Below are 14560 nucleotides of genomic sequence, written 5' to 3'. Positions count from 1 at the left end.
TATGAAGATTTACAAGAGTTTCTGAAGCACTACTAAACTTTATATGAAAGAAACAAAAAGACTGTTTGCATAAGTTAGCAGGAGGAATGCAGCAAGGCTGATCCTATGTAAGTTAACATGACTTTTCTAGGCACTTCTAACCACTGTTAGTCTAGGGATTTTTTTAAACAAGTGTCTTTCTAGCCTGCCAAATACTTCTCAGAACAGCTTGAATTAAACCTGCTTTCTAGAGAGAAGCAAATATACTACAAAAAGTCCTTTTTCCCTGATCTTTCTTATCTTTTTTTTTTTTTTAATTTCTTTTATTATTATTCTCTTGCTTTTATTTTTAATTTTATAATAGGCTAATGTCTCAGATGAACACTGGTCATCCTTGGTTCAGGAGGCAACAACTGAAGCTTTGAAACTTTCTCCTTGCCCCTTGGCAGCTCTGCTTCAAGCCCTGCTACAGTATAATCGCAAAATGGGAGCAAGGTATGCACGATCTGTTAAGTTTTCTGTGGAATACAGTTTCTAAAAATAGAAGTAGTAACAAGTAGTTATTATCTGCAGATCTAACTTCAAGAACTTAAAGAAACTCAAAAATGGAAATTCTTGACAAAGTATGGCAATTGGAAGGGAGAGGGGAGAAGGGGTTAGTAATGTGGGGAGCAGCCAATCTTCCGTTATTTATAATTTTTTTTTGTTACAAAACAAAACCACCGAGAAAAAAACAGCTGTAAGACAACTTCCATTTTAAAAGCATGTTATGTTAAATAAATTCATCACGGAGACTACACATTCTGAAAAACTTTCTAAAATAGCAAAATGGAAACAGGTATCACTCCCCTGACTACTGCTGGGATTAATTTTGATCCTAAATTGGGTTCACAGTGGAAGTTCATGCTCATTCCTGAACAGCCAGATGGGCATTGTGGCTTTTTGAGGAAGGGGGTAAGCATTTAGGGAAGGGATTCTTGGAGTCTTCCTGCGTTGTGTATTCGGTTGTTATGTCCATTTTGTCTTTTACAGTATTTTTGCCTAAGCTGTGGAATATTTGAGTGTTTTGTATGGTTTTGTTCAATAATTCAACTGTTTTGTAGATAATTCTAATCAACTGGCTTGCTATTTTTTGTTGGCTCTTCAGATGACAGCCTACTGTGATTTTGATGGCTGTCACTTACAAAAAAATTAAGATTAAAATGTAATGAAAATTTATATTATTACAATTCCAGATACTAACTTACGTGAACAGTATCACAAGACCTAATTGATCTGCCTAGGTGTTTCAAAATACTGAAAGAAGTAATTAATCTTGAATATAACTAGCAAACAAAAACATGTAACTTTCAACAGCCTCTTAAACCACAATGTAATGGAACATCACATTAGCTATAAAGGACAGAATTCTTAGAACAAGAACCAAAGCTGATGGAGCACTAGTGAATGAATATGACATCCCTACATGTAGTTGCCAGTTTTTACCAGATTTCTAGTGGCACTGAGTATTTGAAAATCTCTTTGTTAGGTACATGGTTTGTGTTGGTGTTGGAAGGTAATATCGGTCAAACAGAATTTTAGACTTTGTGTTGTACCCTATTCCAATTACCTTCTGTTCTGCAGTTTCACATTTTGTCTCTGTTTGCAGGTATTGAAAGAAGGGCTTTCCCATATGTATTAATTCTGGCCATTGTTGCTTGCTTTGTTACATTACATGGGGCCTGTTCAGTTGAGTTTGATTTGGATTATGTTTTGATTACATTTCCAGGGAGACCCGGCGAATGTTGGAGAGAGTTGTTTATCATCAACCAGCGCATCCAGAAACCATAGTGTCAGTGGCACGCTGGTACCTCCTGCAACATCTGTATGCCAAAGATGATTGTGAATTAATAGATGTAAGACAGTCCACCTTATACAGAACTTCTGTTTACGTGTGATATTATACTTGCAACTGGGAAGTGGGGTAGAAGGAGGCTGGGAAGGTGTTGGCAGACCTGCCCTTGAGGTGTAAATGTACTTCAGTTTTTGAAATCAACACCGGTTTGTTTGAATGTCTTCCATTCCTCCATACAATAATGAAAAGTAAACAGTAAAATATACATTCCAAACTTGCAAGAGTTCTACTCCTCAGTAGACATGAGGACCATTTAATCAAAATTTTAGCACTAAAAATGTTAATTTTCTCTAGCCTGGCTGGAACAAGTCATGTCCCTGGCCCAAAAGAATTGAGCAGTAGAATACTGTGTGCTCTGTCTTAAAGACTTACGTCTGTAGTGGTACATTGTTTTCAGTATGTAGTTTCTGTTTTCTGTGTCAGTTTCTGTTGACAGTATTTCACTAATATTTGATCAAACTCACTTCCAATCCATGCAGCTCTTTTATGCAGTGCAAGAGGGGTGTCATTCCTTTTGGCTTATAATGAGAACTCCTCAAAGTCTGAATACACTCTCCTGTCCTCAGTGTTGCCACTGGTGATGAGGTCTTAAGCCCAGATTATCAGCTGTTCCCTGGTGAAATGTTGAATCCAATACAAAGTGCATTTGGAGGTATATATAAAAACATGTGGACAAAAATCCATACATAGACATGCAGGTTGATAAAAAAGCTAGATTTAATGAATTCAGAGGATCCTGGATCCTGCAATTTCATTGCACTTCTGCAAAGTCATCTATAGTCCCTGCTGATGATAATAATGGCTGGAGATTTGCTTGGTTCTTCCTAGTGGGTTTCCTTTCAGTATGTCATTGGGTTACAAGAGATGTGCCAGAAGCTTATGAACATTAGGTTGCTGTGGAACCTTTTTTAAGGTCCTTAATAGAAAAGTTCCAGATATGATGTGTGGAAAATAAATCAGGGAAATGTGAATTTAACTGGGGGAGGAAAAAGGATGTGGCAGTTTTTTTAAAGCATCTGCAGAGAATACTTCAGTTTGGGAAATGGAGATTTATACAAAGGTAAGATTTATACAAGGCAGGAGACAAGTATGTGTCAGCAGGAAAATAGGTCTGTGTGTTTAATTGCCAGCAGATTACTGCTTGTCAAAGTAACCAATGATGCTTCTACAGAGCACTGGAAGTGATTACAGTAACTATAGTGCTGAGTTTGGATTTTTTAAGCAAGTTGATGTGTAATGTTGAGTATTTCCTGTCTGGGGATAATGGTTTAGATGATCTTGTAGTGAAACTCTCTAGCAGAAATTAAGGTGCGTTTCAGATTGCCATTACTTTAACAGTAAAATCTTAAATTCTCAGGTTATTCTTTATTTTTCTCTGCAGGTGCTTATAGAAAATGCCAAAGCTAATGGAGATGTTAGAACTCTGGAATTAAATGAGAAGTTGTCAGCAAGTGCCTAGAATGGACTATCTCAAGCAAAATACTCTTCTGTTCATACAATTGAATTAGTTCACCTTCCAGAAGCATATGTAGTTCGGGCTGTTTTGTTTATTATGTCTGATGTATTTTTTTCTGTTTCATCAACTGCAGTGTTGTCTTTAGTTTTGCTTTTTCTTGAACAAAAGTAGGTTATTTTCATGTTGAGTTACACACATAAAATTACATTTATTTTTAAAAGAAAATCATGAAATTTGCTTTTGTTTGCTCCCCCACTTAAACTTTTGCTATTCACAATAGAATATTTCCCCCTAGGGCACACACAGAAGTACAGTATTAACTCCACTGCCAGCAATGCCAGGTTTTCTTGGCACAGAATCTTAAGAGTTAAGTAGCAGCCAACTTCTGTCATCTCTCAGTAACTCAGCTGCTGATTGCTTAATTGGATGAATAGTTACAGTGGTTCTTAAGACATGTTATTTTGCTTTTGTGTACATGAAAATAAAAAATAAATAAAGCAATGACTCTGGCCTGTGAGAGTTACCATGAGGGTGTTCACTTTTGTTGACAGGAGTCATGATAGCAGTCCATTTTCTGGTTTAAATCTCCTTAAAATTTCTAACCAGCAAAGTCTTACAATGGCTTTTATGATCCCATGTTATAAGCAGGAAAGGGCACTTCAAAGGCATGCAGTGGGACAGCACTGAACATGCACCTACTTTTGGAACCAGTTGTTCTGGGCTTACAGAAAACAGGATGCTGATCTGGAAGTGCAAGTCACACACACTGATCTCTAGAGAGTGTGCCACTGTCATTTTAACAGGAAAACTCAGTTCAGGGCTGGGGCTTCTAGTCTGTGGAGGTAAGACAAAACCTCTAAATAGCAAGATCCTCTCCTTATCCTCCATGCTTTCATTCTCTCACTTTACTTTAAAAAGATTTTATTTAAATTTAGATCGATCGTACTTCCCTTCACAACCTGCTGTCAAATAGCCTTGAACTATCAGTAACTGCAGATCTTAAATGGAAATGCTGCAAAAGCCAGATATGTGATTCTCAAGAGTAGCTGTAACTTTTTTTAGCTTCCTGCTATTAAAAACCTGGAGGAATTCTTACAGCCTATGGTTTGTATCCTTGGCATATGGTCTTGATATGTGTGCCACCCACTCTAGTGGTGGAAAAGCTGTTGTCACCAGTCTCCTGGCAGCACAGTAAGCAACTGCCTGTCCCTGTTAATCCTTCTGTGTGAGCGCTAGCCTAGACTTTGCTAGTACTGAGCCCTGAATACCTTCTAGCATCTAGGAGAACTAACGGCCCAGAGATGCCAGTTGTGTAACCATCAACTTGTGAACACTCCATATTAGGAAAAAAAGTAGTAATATGATGTTTTCTCTCTTCAGAAGACCATGAACTTTTACTGTGAACAGTGATTAATTCCTTGAATAAGATAATTATACAGCCCCAAGTTGTATTATGTACACTGTAGGGAAAAAACTCCACAAATCTCTGCCACCTACTCAGTGAAAAGTGCTCAGGGAAGATGAGTTTAAATTTAAGCTTCTGTAAAATTCAAGACGCGAGGTAGAAGTCTTGCTCCTAGTTTTTAAACAATGTGTAGCCTCTACAAAATTGACACGTTGTAGGAAGTCTCCTGTAACACTGGCAAAACTTGTGAATTCCTGCAGTTTGAGGCAACTATGTATTTTATGTAAGGTAGAGCACTGCAAAATACAAAGACACATAAGCATCACTGATTGGGGAAATTGAGAATTTTATGGATTTTGCTACCCAGGAAGTCATACTTTCAGCTGTAAAGGAGGGTAAAAATAATTGCCCAACTGTAAGGTATTATGCTGAAGGCAGAATGGAATGAGACCTAATGAATTGAAGGTAAAACTTTTCATGGCTTCAGATACTAGATGTTATTTTTTTAACCCTTTGCTGGTCCTGACTAGAGGGAGCAGCTGCAAGACACAACAAGTCTTGCTTTTGGTGGTCACTCTTCTGAGAGGTCACTCAGATAGCATTTTTTTCATGTGTTTCTGAATTTTCTTTTTTTCAAGTTTCATCTTTGTGTTCTGTATTTGATTGAGCAGGTCCAGAGATTCATGAATGGAATGAAATACTGTAAAATAATAGGAACAATTAATTAAATAGTGGTTGCTTTCAACACATTACAAGACGATTCTTTACAAAGGTTTCTGACCCATGTTTAATCCAAATCACATTAAATCCAGTCTATCCCATTATTTTACTGAATGGCATGAAAACACAATAGCAGCTTGGGTTGCAAGCTTGTTGTTGTTGGGAGCTGTCTTCCAATACATTGGACAATACCAGACATGATTACAACCGTGATTGACCTCAGGCATGTGATGCGGCAGAAAAGATGCTGTCTTTTAAAAAGGGGGGATTATTTGCTTTTAAAGCTATTTTTTTCACTGAGCATTGGGGGTTTTTCATTGGTTTGTTTTTTTCAAGACCACATTTAAAAAGTCTGATTTCCATCAGATCCTGATACTGTTGCTCTGAGGTTTGCCTACCAGATAGCAGAGTTGGTGGTGTGGATTTCCCAGAGTTGTAGGAACTGTAAATAGACTTATTTCTCATCTGAGATGGACACTGTTTTGTTTTGCACTTCTGGGAGAATGGGAGCTCAGCTTCACCAGCTGTTTGTGCTGTGTGTAAGTATATAAAAATGGAGAGATAGGAGCATGCAGACACTATTTTCCAAAACAGAACTACAGAGCACCTGATGCTCTGTAAAATCTGCAAAATCAAATGCTGTCAATAAATACTGAAGAATTGTAGAATTGTAAGCTACTGTTACCTCGCTAATTAGAATAACTTTCAAATTACAGTGCAGTAGCTCTTTTTGTTCAGCATCTCACATAGGTCTAACTTCTTAGGAACTAAGAACTGAGCAGCCTTCTATTTTTATCTTAAAGTGCTTACTGTAATGTGCTGCCAGTGACATGTTTTCTTTCTGGAACAGTTCTTTAATATGGACTCATTTTGTCACTACTGCAGTTTAGTTAGGGTTCAACCAAATTGCTTCATAGTGCTTTGAATTTTAGAAATTCCAGACACATCTGTGATTTCCAGGATGCCAATCTGTGCTGAAGCACCAACAGCTGCTAAAACAGACAGTCAAGAGATGGCCTCTGTCCCCTTCCAGCCGCTCTGCACCTCTTCAGCAGCCTCTTTTCCCCCTCTTGCAGAGTCAGCCCTGCCAGAGGACTGTCAAGGGAAAGCAGTCCTTGGACTTGAGCTTGAACACAAGCATGGCCAAAATTTGGTATAAGCAGATCTCTTCTGTCCTAATTTTCCACTGGTTTATTTTCAACTTCTTTGAAGTGAAGAACTCTCTCAGCACCAAGATCTTTTATTCTGAAATTTCTTAGCCACGACTTTCTTTGTGAGCTATCTTGTGCTCAGAAGGTCTCAGAAGGTCTTGTGGATAGCTAAGCCTTGTCCTGCCAAGCCTCACAGAGATATTAACTAACAGCTTAGTTTACTGCACCCTTGGGACAGGGCTTATGTGTGGGTTGCAAATGATGAAGGAGCTGGAGGTGAAGTAAAGAGCTGGAGCATTTGAACACAGACAACCTGGAAGATGAGAAACCAGACACTCTGGTTTCAGCTGAGAACATGTAACATGTGAAATACTTGTGTAGTGGTTTTCAGGCTTCTGTTCCTTTGGAGAAAGGGCTGAGTGATTTTTTTTTTTTTTTGATAACCTGCTACATCCACTGTGTTTCCACCGTCAGCTGCAAATGGGAGGGCGTTACAATGGATTAGGTTTGAGTCACACGGAACAGATTACAGTGGGTGAAATCTTCCACGTGAAGATCATGTACTCAGTGACTCAGGAGAAAGTCTTTGTAATTGCTGTGAACAACCAGAATCATCTGGTGAAGTGGCTCGTGCTTTGTCAGAAACATCATTGTGACTGTCCCCATAAGAAGCAGCTGCCATGTATCAGCAATATATATCACCTACTGCTTCCCTCTTCATTTACACAGGGCATGCGCTATGTTGAGTAGCTTCACTCATCCAGATGCCTCTTTTTCCAGCTACTGTTGGTGGAGAATGGGGAGTAAAGCACTGAAAAAATACAAAACCATTTAATATGATCACAGAAGCAGGATCTATACAAGAGGGAATGACTGCTGCCTTCATGTGAAGGTTAGGGATCTTCCTAAAAAGAAATGGGTGCTCTAAAAAATGCTGGAAAACAGATTCTGAAGTTGCCTTTAAATGGAAGACCATCACCTTGAAATTCTTGTGCAAAAGTCATGCTGGCTGTTTTCAAAGACAAGTGGGCTACACTGAGAGACCTCTGTGTGCGGGGTTTTCAAGAGAGTTTGTCAGTTTGTCAAAAGTCAGTTTGTTGGAAAGTGGTCTCTGCAGCAGCAGATTACTGTAGAAATATCTTTTTTAAATAAATCAAATGAAATCCCATTCTCACATAATCTCTATTCATTTTGCAGTTCCTTGAGCTCTTTCCGGATCTGTCTTTTAAAATTGGCAATTCTTGCATGCACTTTTTAAAATTACTTTTCATCTGATACAACTACTTTTCATATTTCTATGGTTTATCAATTTTTTCTAGTTTTAGTGATGGAATTACCAGCTTTTTTTTCTGCTCTCTTTTCTGCTCTTTCCTTCAAATATATAATACAGGTTCACATGCACAGGAACCTGTCTCATGCTACCCATATGTTGAGCTGATCTTCCTTTCTAGTCCCATGTGTGACAGCATTCCATAAAATGCAGGGAGAGGTCTGGTACCCCAGAGAACATATCAGTCCTCTCTTCCACAATGAACCAAGTAAACCAGGAAATTCCTTTCCCTGGCTTGGCCAGGACAAATGTGCTTTTTAATATTTGTTTGTTTGTTTATTTATTTATTTATTTATTGAGTGATTTATTCCTTTAAATCCAGTGGTTTAATCTCATACTGTGCTGTGTGAGACTCTGATCATAAGCAACCCTTTTCACATTGCTTTCATGAGCCTTTCTCAATCCCAAGCTTTCCAGCCAAAGAAGTGCAAAGCAGTGGTGTAACAGCAGTGGTCTACAGCTGGCACGAATAATGAGGCTGAGCCCTGTAAGAGCTGCCTCTCTGAGTGATGGCATGCTGTCCTCTCCCACTTCTGAGCCACTACAGCCCTTGGAGGCAACTCCCCCTCAATGGTGTGCTCAAACCTGAGCTGCCTAGTTGCCCACCCCTTGGTCTTCAAGTTGCACCAAGTCCTCTGGTCAACACCAAATCTTGTCAATTTCTCTGACCTTCTTTGGCCTTTGTAACACGAGGGAGTCCTGTGCCTCTGCCTCACAGGAAAGGTGTTTACAATCCAGGCAGAATCGTGGTGTTGGAACACGCTCTGAGTTTACTAACACTGCTGTGTGGTGCAGGTGGCTGATGGAGTGAGCTATTTCCGAGAACAACTGCGCTGCTGCCCTGTGCTCCCAGGATGGCTCCATCCCCCGTGCACAGCCTGCCAGATCCATCATCCCTCAGGGTGGCATTCCTTCTCAGACTGAAGTGCAAAGGAGCGTTGCTGAAGACAACTGCCAGAGCCCAATCTTCTGAGCAGAACTGCCCTCCTGGTGCAGGTTGAAGCTCATCACCTGCATTTCTCTAGCATCCATGCTGAGGTTTCCTTCAGCTCCCAGGGCCTGAGCTGTGCTTCCACTGAGATGACGTGCAAAGGAGCACCATACATGCCTCTGTGTACGTGTATGTGTACATACAAAAATGCATTCCTTATTCAACTTTTTTAAGAGTGGCTTTGAAAGTTTTAACTCCTATTAATTCTTTAATTTTTTGTCACAGTAGTCTCTCTTAGGGGAGAGTAACCACATTTATTGGTGTTGCAAAATAATCACAAAATTTCTTCGTGGAGGAAGGAAATTCAAATGGTAGCTTTATACCAGATACCAACTGAGAAGTCAGGAATGTTTTTAATATCTTCCTGCCTGCACTAAATGTTGGTTGCCTTGAGTACAAGAGATTATCATCAAGCAGAATAAATGGAGATTAAAATCCAGGAGCATAATCGTTCTAAGCAATTTCTGAATCTGATTTTGATCTGCAGCCTTCATCCTGACGCTAAGATACAGTGATCATATTTTAATTGCTTTTGAATTCTGAAGTGGAATTTGGTAAAGGAAGAGAAGCTTTAAAAGCTCTGAAGGAATTAATTGAAAGGCTTGGTCCTGTGCCAAGCACTAACTGCTGCCGTGGAACAGAAACATCCCATGTTATTACTGACCACACATTGCTGAGGGCTTGTTTAAGTTTAAAACATGGAACAGACAATCTCTTCTTTTCTGAGCTTGTCAATGAATGATACTGGATGGTGCCCTGTGATGGCACCAGTGCTCACCTTGGGACAGGGAAACACCATGGCTGAGTATATTGGGGTTACACAGATGTAGAGTGGTGCCATAATCCAGGAGGACTTCCTTTCCTAGGATGTCCAGAGCTCTGTGTGGTTTCTGTCTTTGGAAACAAAAATCATTTGGATGAGGCTCAGGCCCTGAGTTTGATGCTGGCCCTGCTTGAGCAAGAGGTTGATCCTTATCTTGCAGATTTCCCTTCCAAAGTTACTCTCTGATTATACTCTGAGTATAATTCACCATTTTTCTGGCTGTGAACTAAGACGCCTGGTTTTGTGCTGGATCTCAGGTTCTGTGTACCTGATTTGGTACATCCTGGTATCAGGGTGACAGGAGTGCTGCTGCTCACCCCTGCTCCTGCATGTCTGCAGGCTGTCCCAGTGTAGTGGGATGTCATCCTGGAGAGTCTTACCAGTCTTTCCTTTACCAAGTTAAGCAGGCAATGCCTGTGCTGGGCTTGATTTTCCTGAGACTAAGTCACCAGTGCTTCTATATACATCTGGTGAAAGAGTAGCTGATCCCTAAGGTCATTTAGAATACCTGTCAACCTAAAATTATGACCATATCTCTGTCAGACTATGGAATAGTCTAGTCACTTGAGTAAATTGTTTAAATTACTCCAAATGACATCGATAGCAACTCCTAAATTTAATTTCTTCATTGGTCCTTATCTTTAAGACTGTACCTACATGCCAAAATATGATTTCTGCAGTGTATCTAATTTAGGAAAGTATCTGAGGGGTGAAAAGTATTCATTTCACATTTGAATAAACTCTATTTGAAGAAACTACACCATCCCATTTAACATGTACTGCATTACTCAGCATCAGTGAGTGCAAATCACTCACAGTTTGAAAATTAAGTTTGTAAGGCTAAAACATGCTTGGAAGTAAAATAAAAAGACAATGCAGAGAATGTCTTCAGGGCAGCAGTTGGACAGACATGTGAAAGTCCACATGTGAGAAATGACCCCTCAATTAAAAATTTCAATGGTTCATTAAAAACCTTAACAAATAGAAGCCTTCTTATTGAGATATGAGGTGCAGAAAGGACACCTTTGATTTCCAAACTCCTTCTCAGAGATGAGTCTAGGTGCAGCTGGATCCCACTGCTGTCCCTAAAAGCCATATTCATCACCCAGTGTGTAGTAAGCCAATCCTATACACGGAGCTGAGGTGCTCATTCATTGAGCAGTTGTGCAAAGAGGGTACTACATGGTAAATCCACAGAGCTATGACAGCAAAACTTCTCTAAGTTTTATATTTTATATAAATTTTGGCAAACAAGTCACAATTCATTGGCTATCTGTTGCCTAGTTTTATTATTAATTAGTATTCTACTGTGAGAAAAAATGCTTATTTTTAAAAATTTCAAGAGTTCATTAAAAACCTTAACAAATAGAACAAAGGACTGAACAAGGAAAAAGGACAGCGCACTGGGAGTTGGTGACCGCGGCAGCCACGAGCTCTCTACAAAATGACTGCTCCACATTTTTCACCCCTGGGGTTGCATCAGGCAGCCCTGGCCCCTCACAGAGTCCATCAGTCAGCTCTTCCTCGCTGTCCATGGCTGCAGCTGCTTTCTTGCACCCTGGCTGCAGCTCAGGTGTTGCCGCCTCTCAGTAAGGAGCCTGCCCGCTCCGGCTGCCCAAGCAAGGGCACAGGAACTCACCCTCCTGCCACAGGTCCCGACTAACAAGGCAGTCTAAACAACAAACTACAATATCGTAACTACACATCAATATAACTTCTCTCAACATACACATAATATTAATCTCTTACTTGCCAGAGCCAATCATCACATTACCCATCTATAACACCACACAAAGGCATTAAAGCAGACAGCACCCCAAGACAGGCAAGTATCACAAAAATTTTAGTGTCATTGTGTTAATTTCTAACACATGCTTGCTAGCAAGCAATAATCTCTTGCAATTTGTTTGGGCCTCAGTTAGGATAAAAAGCCTGCTTGCCTCCAGCCTTTCTAATATTTAATACCACTTTTCAAAAGGATGTTTGAACTGAAGTGTTTTATATAGAGTGAGTGGTAACAGCTCTGCATCTGTCTAATGAAGTGATAATTACTGTAGATGTGGCAAAAAACCCTAGCAATATCAAAATCTATCCAATTTGTGTATTATTTCAGTTTTCTATAGGCAGTATCTTTTCAAAATCATAGAATCATTAAATGGTTTAGGTTGGAAGGGGCCAGCCCCTCCACTGTGTCCTGGGACACTCCCAGTAGACCAGTTTGCTCCAAGCTCTGTCCAGCCTGGTTTCAACAGTTCCAGGGGAAGGTTATCCTTCCTAACAGCTTCTCTAAGCAGTCTCTGGTAGCACTTCACCACCCTCACAATAAATAATTTCTTCCTAACATATGATCTGAATCTCTCCTCTTTCACCTTCAAACAGTTCCTTTACAGAAGAAGTCTGTTAAGCTGGTTTATCACTATTAGTCATTTGAGTAGTTCTAAGATTTTATTTTTCAAGAATGAAAAATTGTTTCATTGGGTTTGTTATTTTTAATTTAAACCCAGCACCTGTGGTCAGAAAGTTTGCTTCCTGAAGCACTAATCTTTGTTCAAAAGAAAATAAAATGGTGCTGTGATAATGTGTTGGTGATGCAGAGGAGCAGCCAACCTCAGCAGTGGAAGGAGAGGTCTACAGGCAGGGGTATCAAACAACCTCTGTGTTCCAGTCCCACCCCTCCTGGACACAGCAAAAATTAACGCTGTCCTGACCAGTACCAGGACCCTGGAATAAGGCAAATGAATTATGCATAAACTAGAATCAATGGTCAGTTTTGTTCAAAGGCTGAAAACCAAACCCTGGCTGCTGGCATCTGATTTTACTTCAACTTCTCTGAAGATGGAAATAGTGAAAGAAGAGAATATTTATAACTAAAAATTACTTATTTGAGACAGTATTTAAGCGACTTAGAAAAGATTTGGCAAAACCTGCCTTGAGGAGAACGGGAGAAATATGGAAACAATTGACTTTTTATAAATACTGAATAACAAATGCTGAAAATTATTGTTGTGAACGACACTAGCAGTTACCTTGTGAGGTTACATGGCCTCTGTGGTTCAGATCAAATGAGCACAATGGTGTCCTTGGGTTGCAGGTCCTGACAGCCTCAGCCAAGGTGCTGAGGAGGATGAAGATGGCTGGGGTCAATCTCAAGGGACACACTTGACAATGACAAAATTATTGTTATTATTATTGTCATTGTTGTTGTAATTATTTTATTTTTTAAACTTTCTCCCATTAATATCCCTCTTCCATGGAGCTTACAAAAATAAATGTATAGCAGGAGTGAGGTCACAGATACAGATAGTTTACCACACTCTTTGATCCAGCAAAGACCTGAGATATTAATAAAGAGATACTCGTAGATATTTAATAAGGGCATACTCCAGTAGTACTACAGTTCATTTTCATATATGAAAATAGATCTATTGGCAGTTTAAATTACTTTAGGCAGTGGAACACATCTGTTCTAACCTAACTGACTCCAAGAAACAAGAGATAAGCATCCACTCTTCTGCAAAGGGTCAAATTTCTGAGCAAGGCTCAATTACCATGAAATCCTGCAATATGTTTAAAATTCATCTGGATTTCAGTAACAATATCAGTTTGTACATTTTTAGCACAACTGCAGACCATAGTCAAAGATTACTGGGTGCCAGACAGCTGCACATTAGTTGAAGAGGTAACTTGGTTTAAAACAGATTTTGATTTGTCAACTTGTATGCAGAAGATCCAGTCTGTTCCAGAAGTTACATTTAATTTCAGTTCTGCAAAAAGAGCACATAAATCTGGTAGGCTTCTAAAGCAGCAGTGTAAAAGGAGACTTTCAAAAATATATTCCCTAAATGACATTGATTTTTATTTAAATTTTATATTAACTGGAAAAATATCTCAATATTTAGTAAGTAAATACTTTGTATTTTATTTTAAATATGCAATGTCAACACATCTTAGTGTCTACAAAGCTCCCTCTCTTCAATATTCCTATTTCTGATCACAGCTTTAGTAGAGTCTTATTAGCTCTTTATAAGCTCAGCTTTCACTTCTATTCATGTTCCAGTTTCTTTTTTGACATTTTTCTGTCTTTTCTTCCCTCTTATATTGGTGACATTTCTTGTCCCTTTCACATCATCTTTATCTCTACCATTCACTGCTCTCTGTTTCCCTGTTTCTCCTTCTCTTTTCCCAGCTTTAATTCTTTGACCACTTTAGCCTGTTATTTCCTCATTCATCTGTATTATTTTTTTTCTTCTGTTTAAGTCCTAGTCTGCTCTTACTGCTGAATAGAACTCAGATTAAGTCTTACACAAAATAGGTCTTTACTCAATTGCTTTACCATTTTAAGGGGTGGAACTATTGCCTTTAAAATATTGTTATTAAAGGACTGTTAAAATCAGATTTAAAATTTTTTGCACTAGGTCTGCTATTTAGTGCTTAGCTGTTTTTTATTGTTCTGAATATGGGTGCCAGATGCTTTTGTTCATTGCATCCTTCCCTGGAGCTCCCTTCTTTCTAAACCTGCTCAAGATTAATGTCTCACCCCAAAAGTATTTCTGAATCTACAATAGCAAAAATACACGAGGTAATTGATAAACAAATAAATCACAAAACTGTGGGCACATGAGGATGTGCAGCCACTCTAAGTAAGTTGTGCCCCTCTTTCTTCACCAGCAGCACCCCTCTCCCAGACAGCTGCCTCAGAAGTGGGTAGATGTGCAAATGCATGAAGATTTTTCCTTTTGTACATCAGGCAAGTCACAAATTAGCCACAATTATTATGGTAAATAGAGCCTTGTATTTTGTGCCTTTCTTTA

At 39.2% G+C, this 14560-nt stretch overlaps 1 protein-coding gene across 10 annotated transcripts in view; it reads left to right on the top strand.

The window, feature by feature from the left end:
- TTC37 (tetratricopeptide repeat domain 37) overlaps window positions 1–3853 on the top strand; it is a 45926-nt gene extending 42073 nt beyond the window's left edge. For 9 of the 10 annotated variants that reach the window (XR_004500443.1, XR_004500444.1, XR_004500445.1 and 6 more), the window contains 4 exons: window positions 344–474; window positions 1748–1874; window positions 2353–2525; window positions 3255–3853. Coding sequence is in view for 1 of the 10 variants with exons in the window: in XM_033520399.1 (XP_033376290.1) it covers window positions 344–474; window positions 1748–1874; window positions 3255–3332 (336 nt within the window). In the remaining 9 variants the exon portion in view is untranslated. The remainder of the gene's footprint in view (window positions 1–343; window positions 475–1747; window positions 1875–2352; window positions 2526–3254) is intronic. The other variant, XM_033520399.1, reaches the window with a different exon arrangement.
- Window positions 3854–14560: the final 10707 nt, after the last annotated feature.

Source organism: Parus major, chromosome Z (assembly GCF_001522545.3).
Source record: "Parus major isolate Abel chromosome Z, Parus_major1.1, whole genome shotgun sequence".
NCBI classification, from domain to species: Eukaryota; Metazoa; Chordata; class Aves; order Passeriformes; family Paridae; genus Parus; species Parus major.
This window is presented reverse-complemented; position numbering and strand designations above follow the sequence as displayed.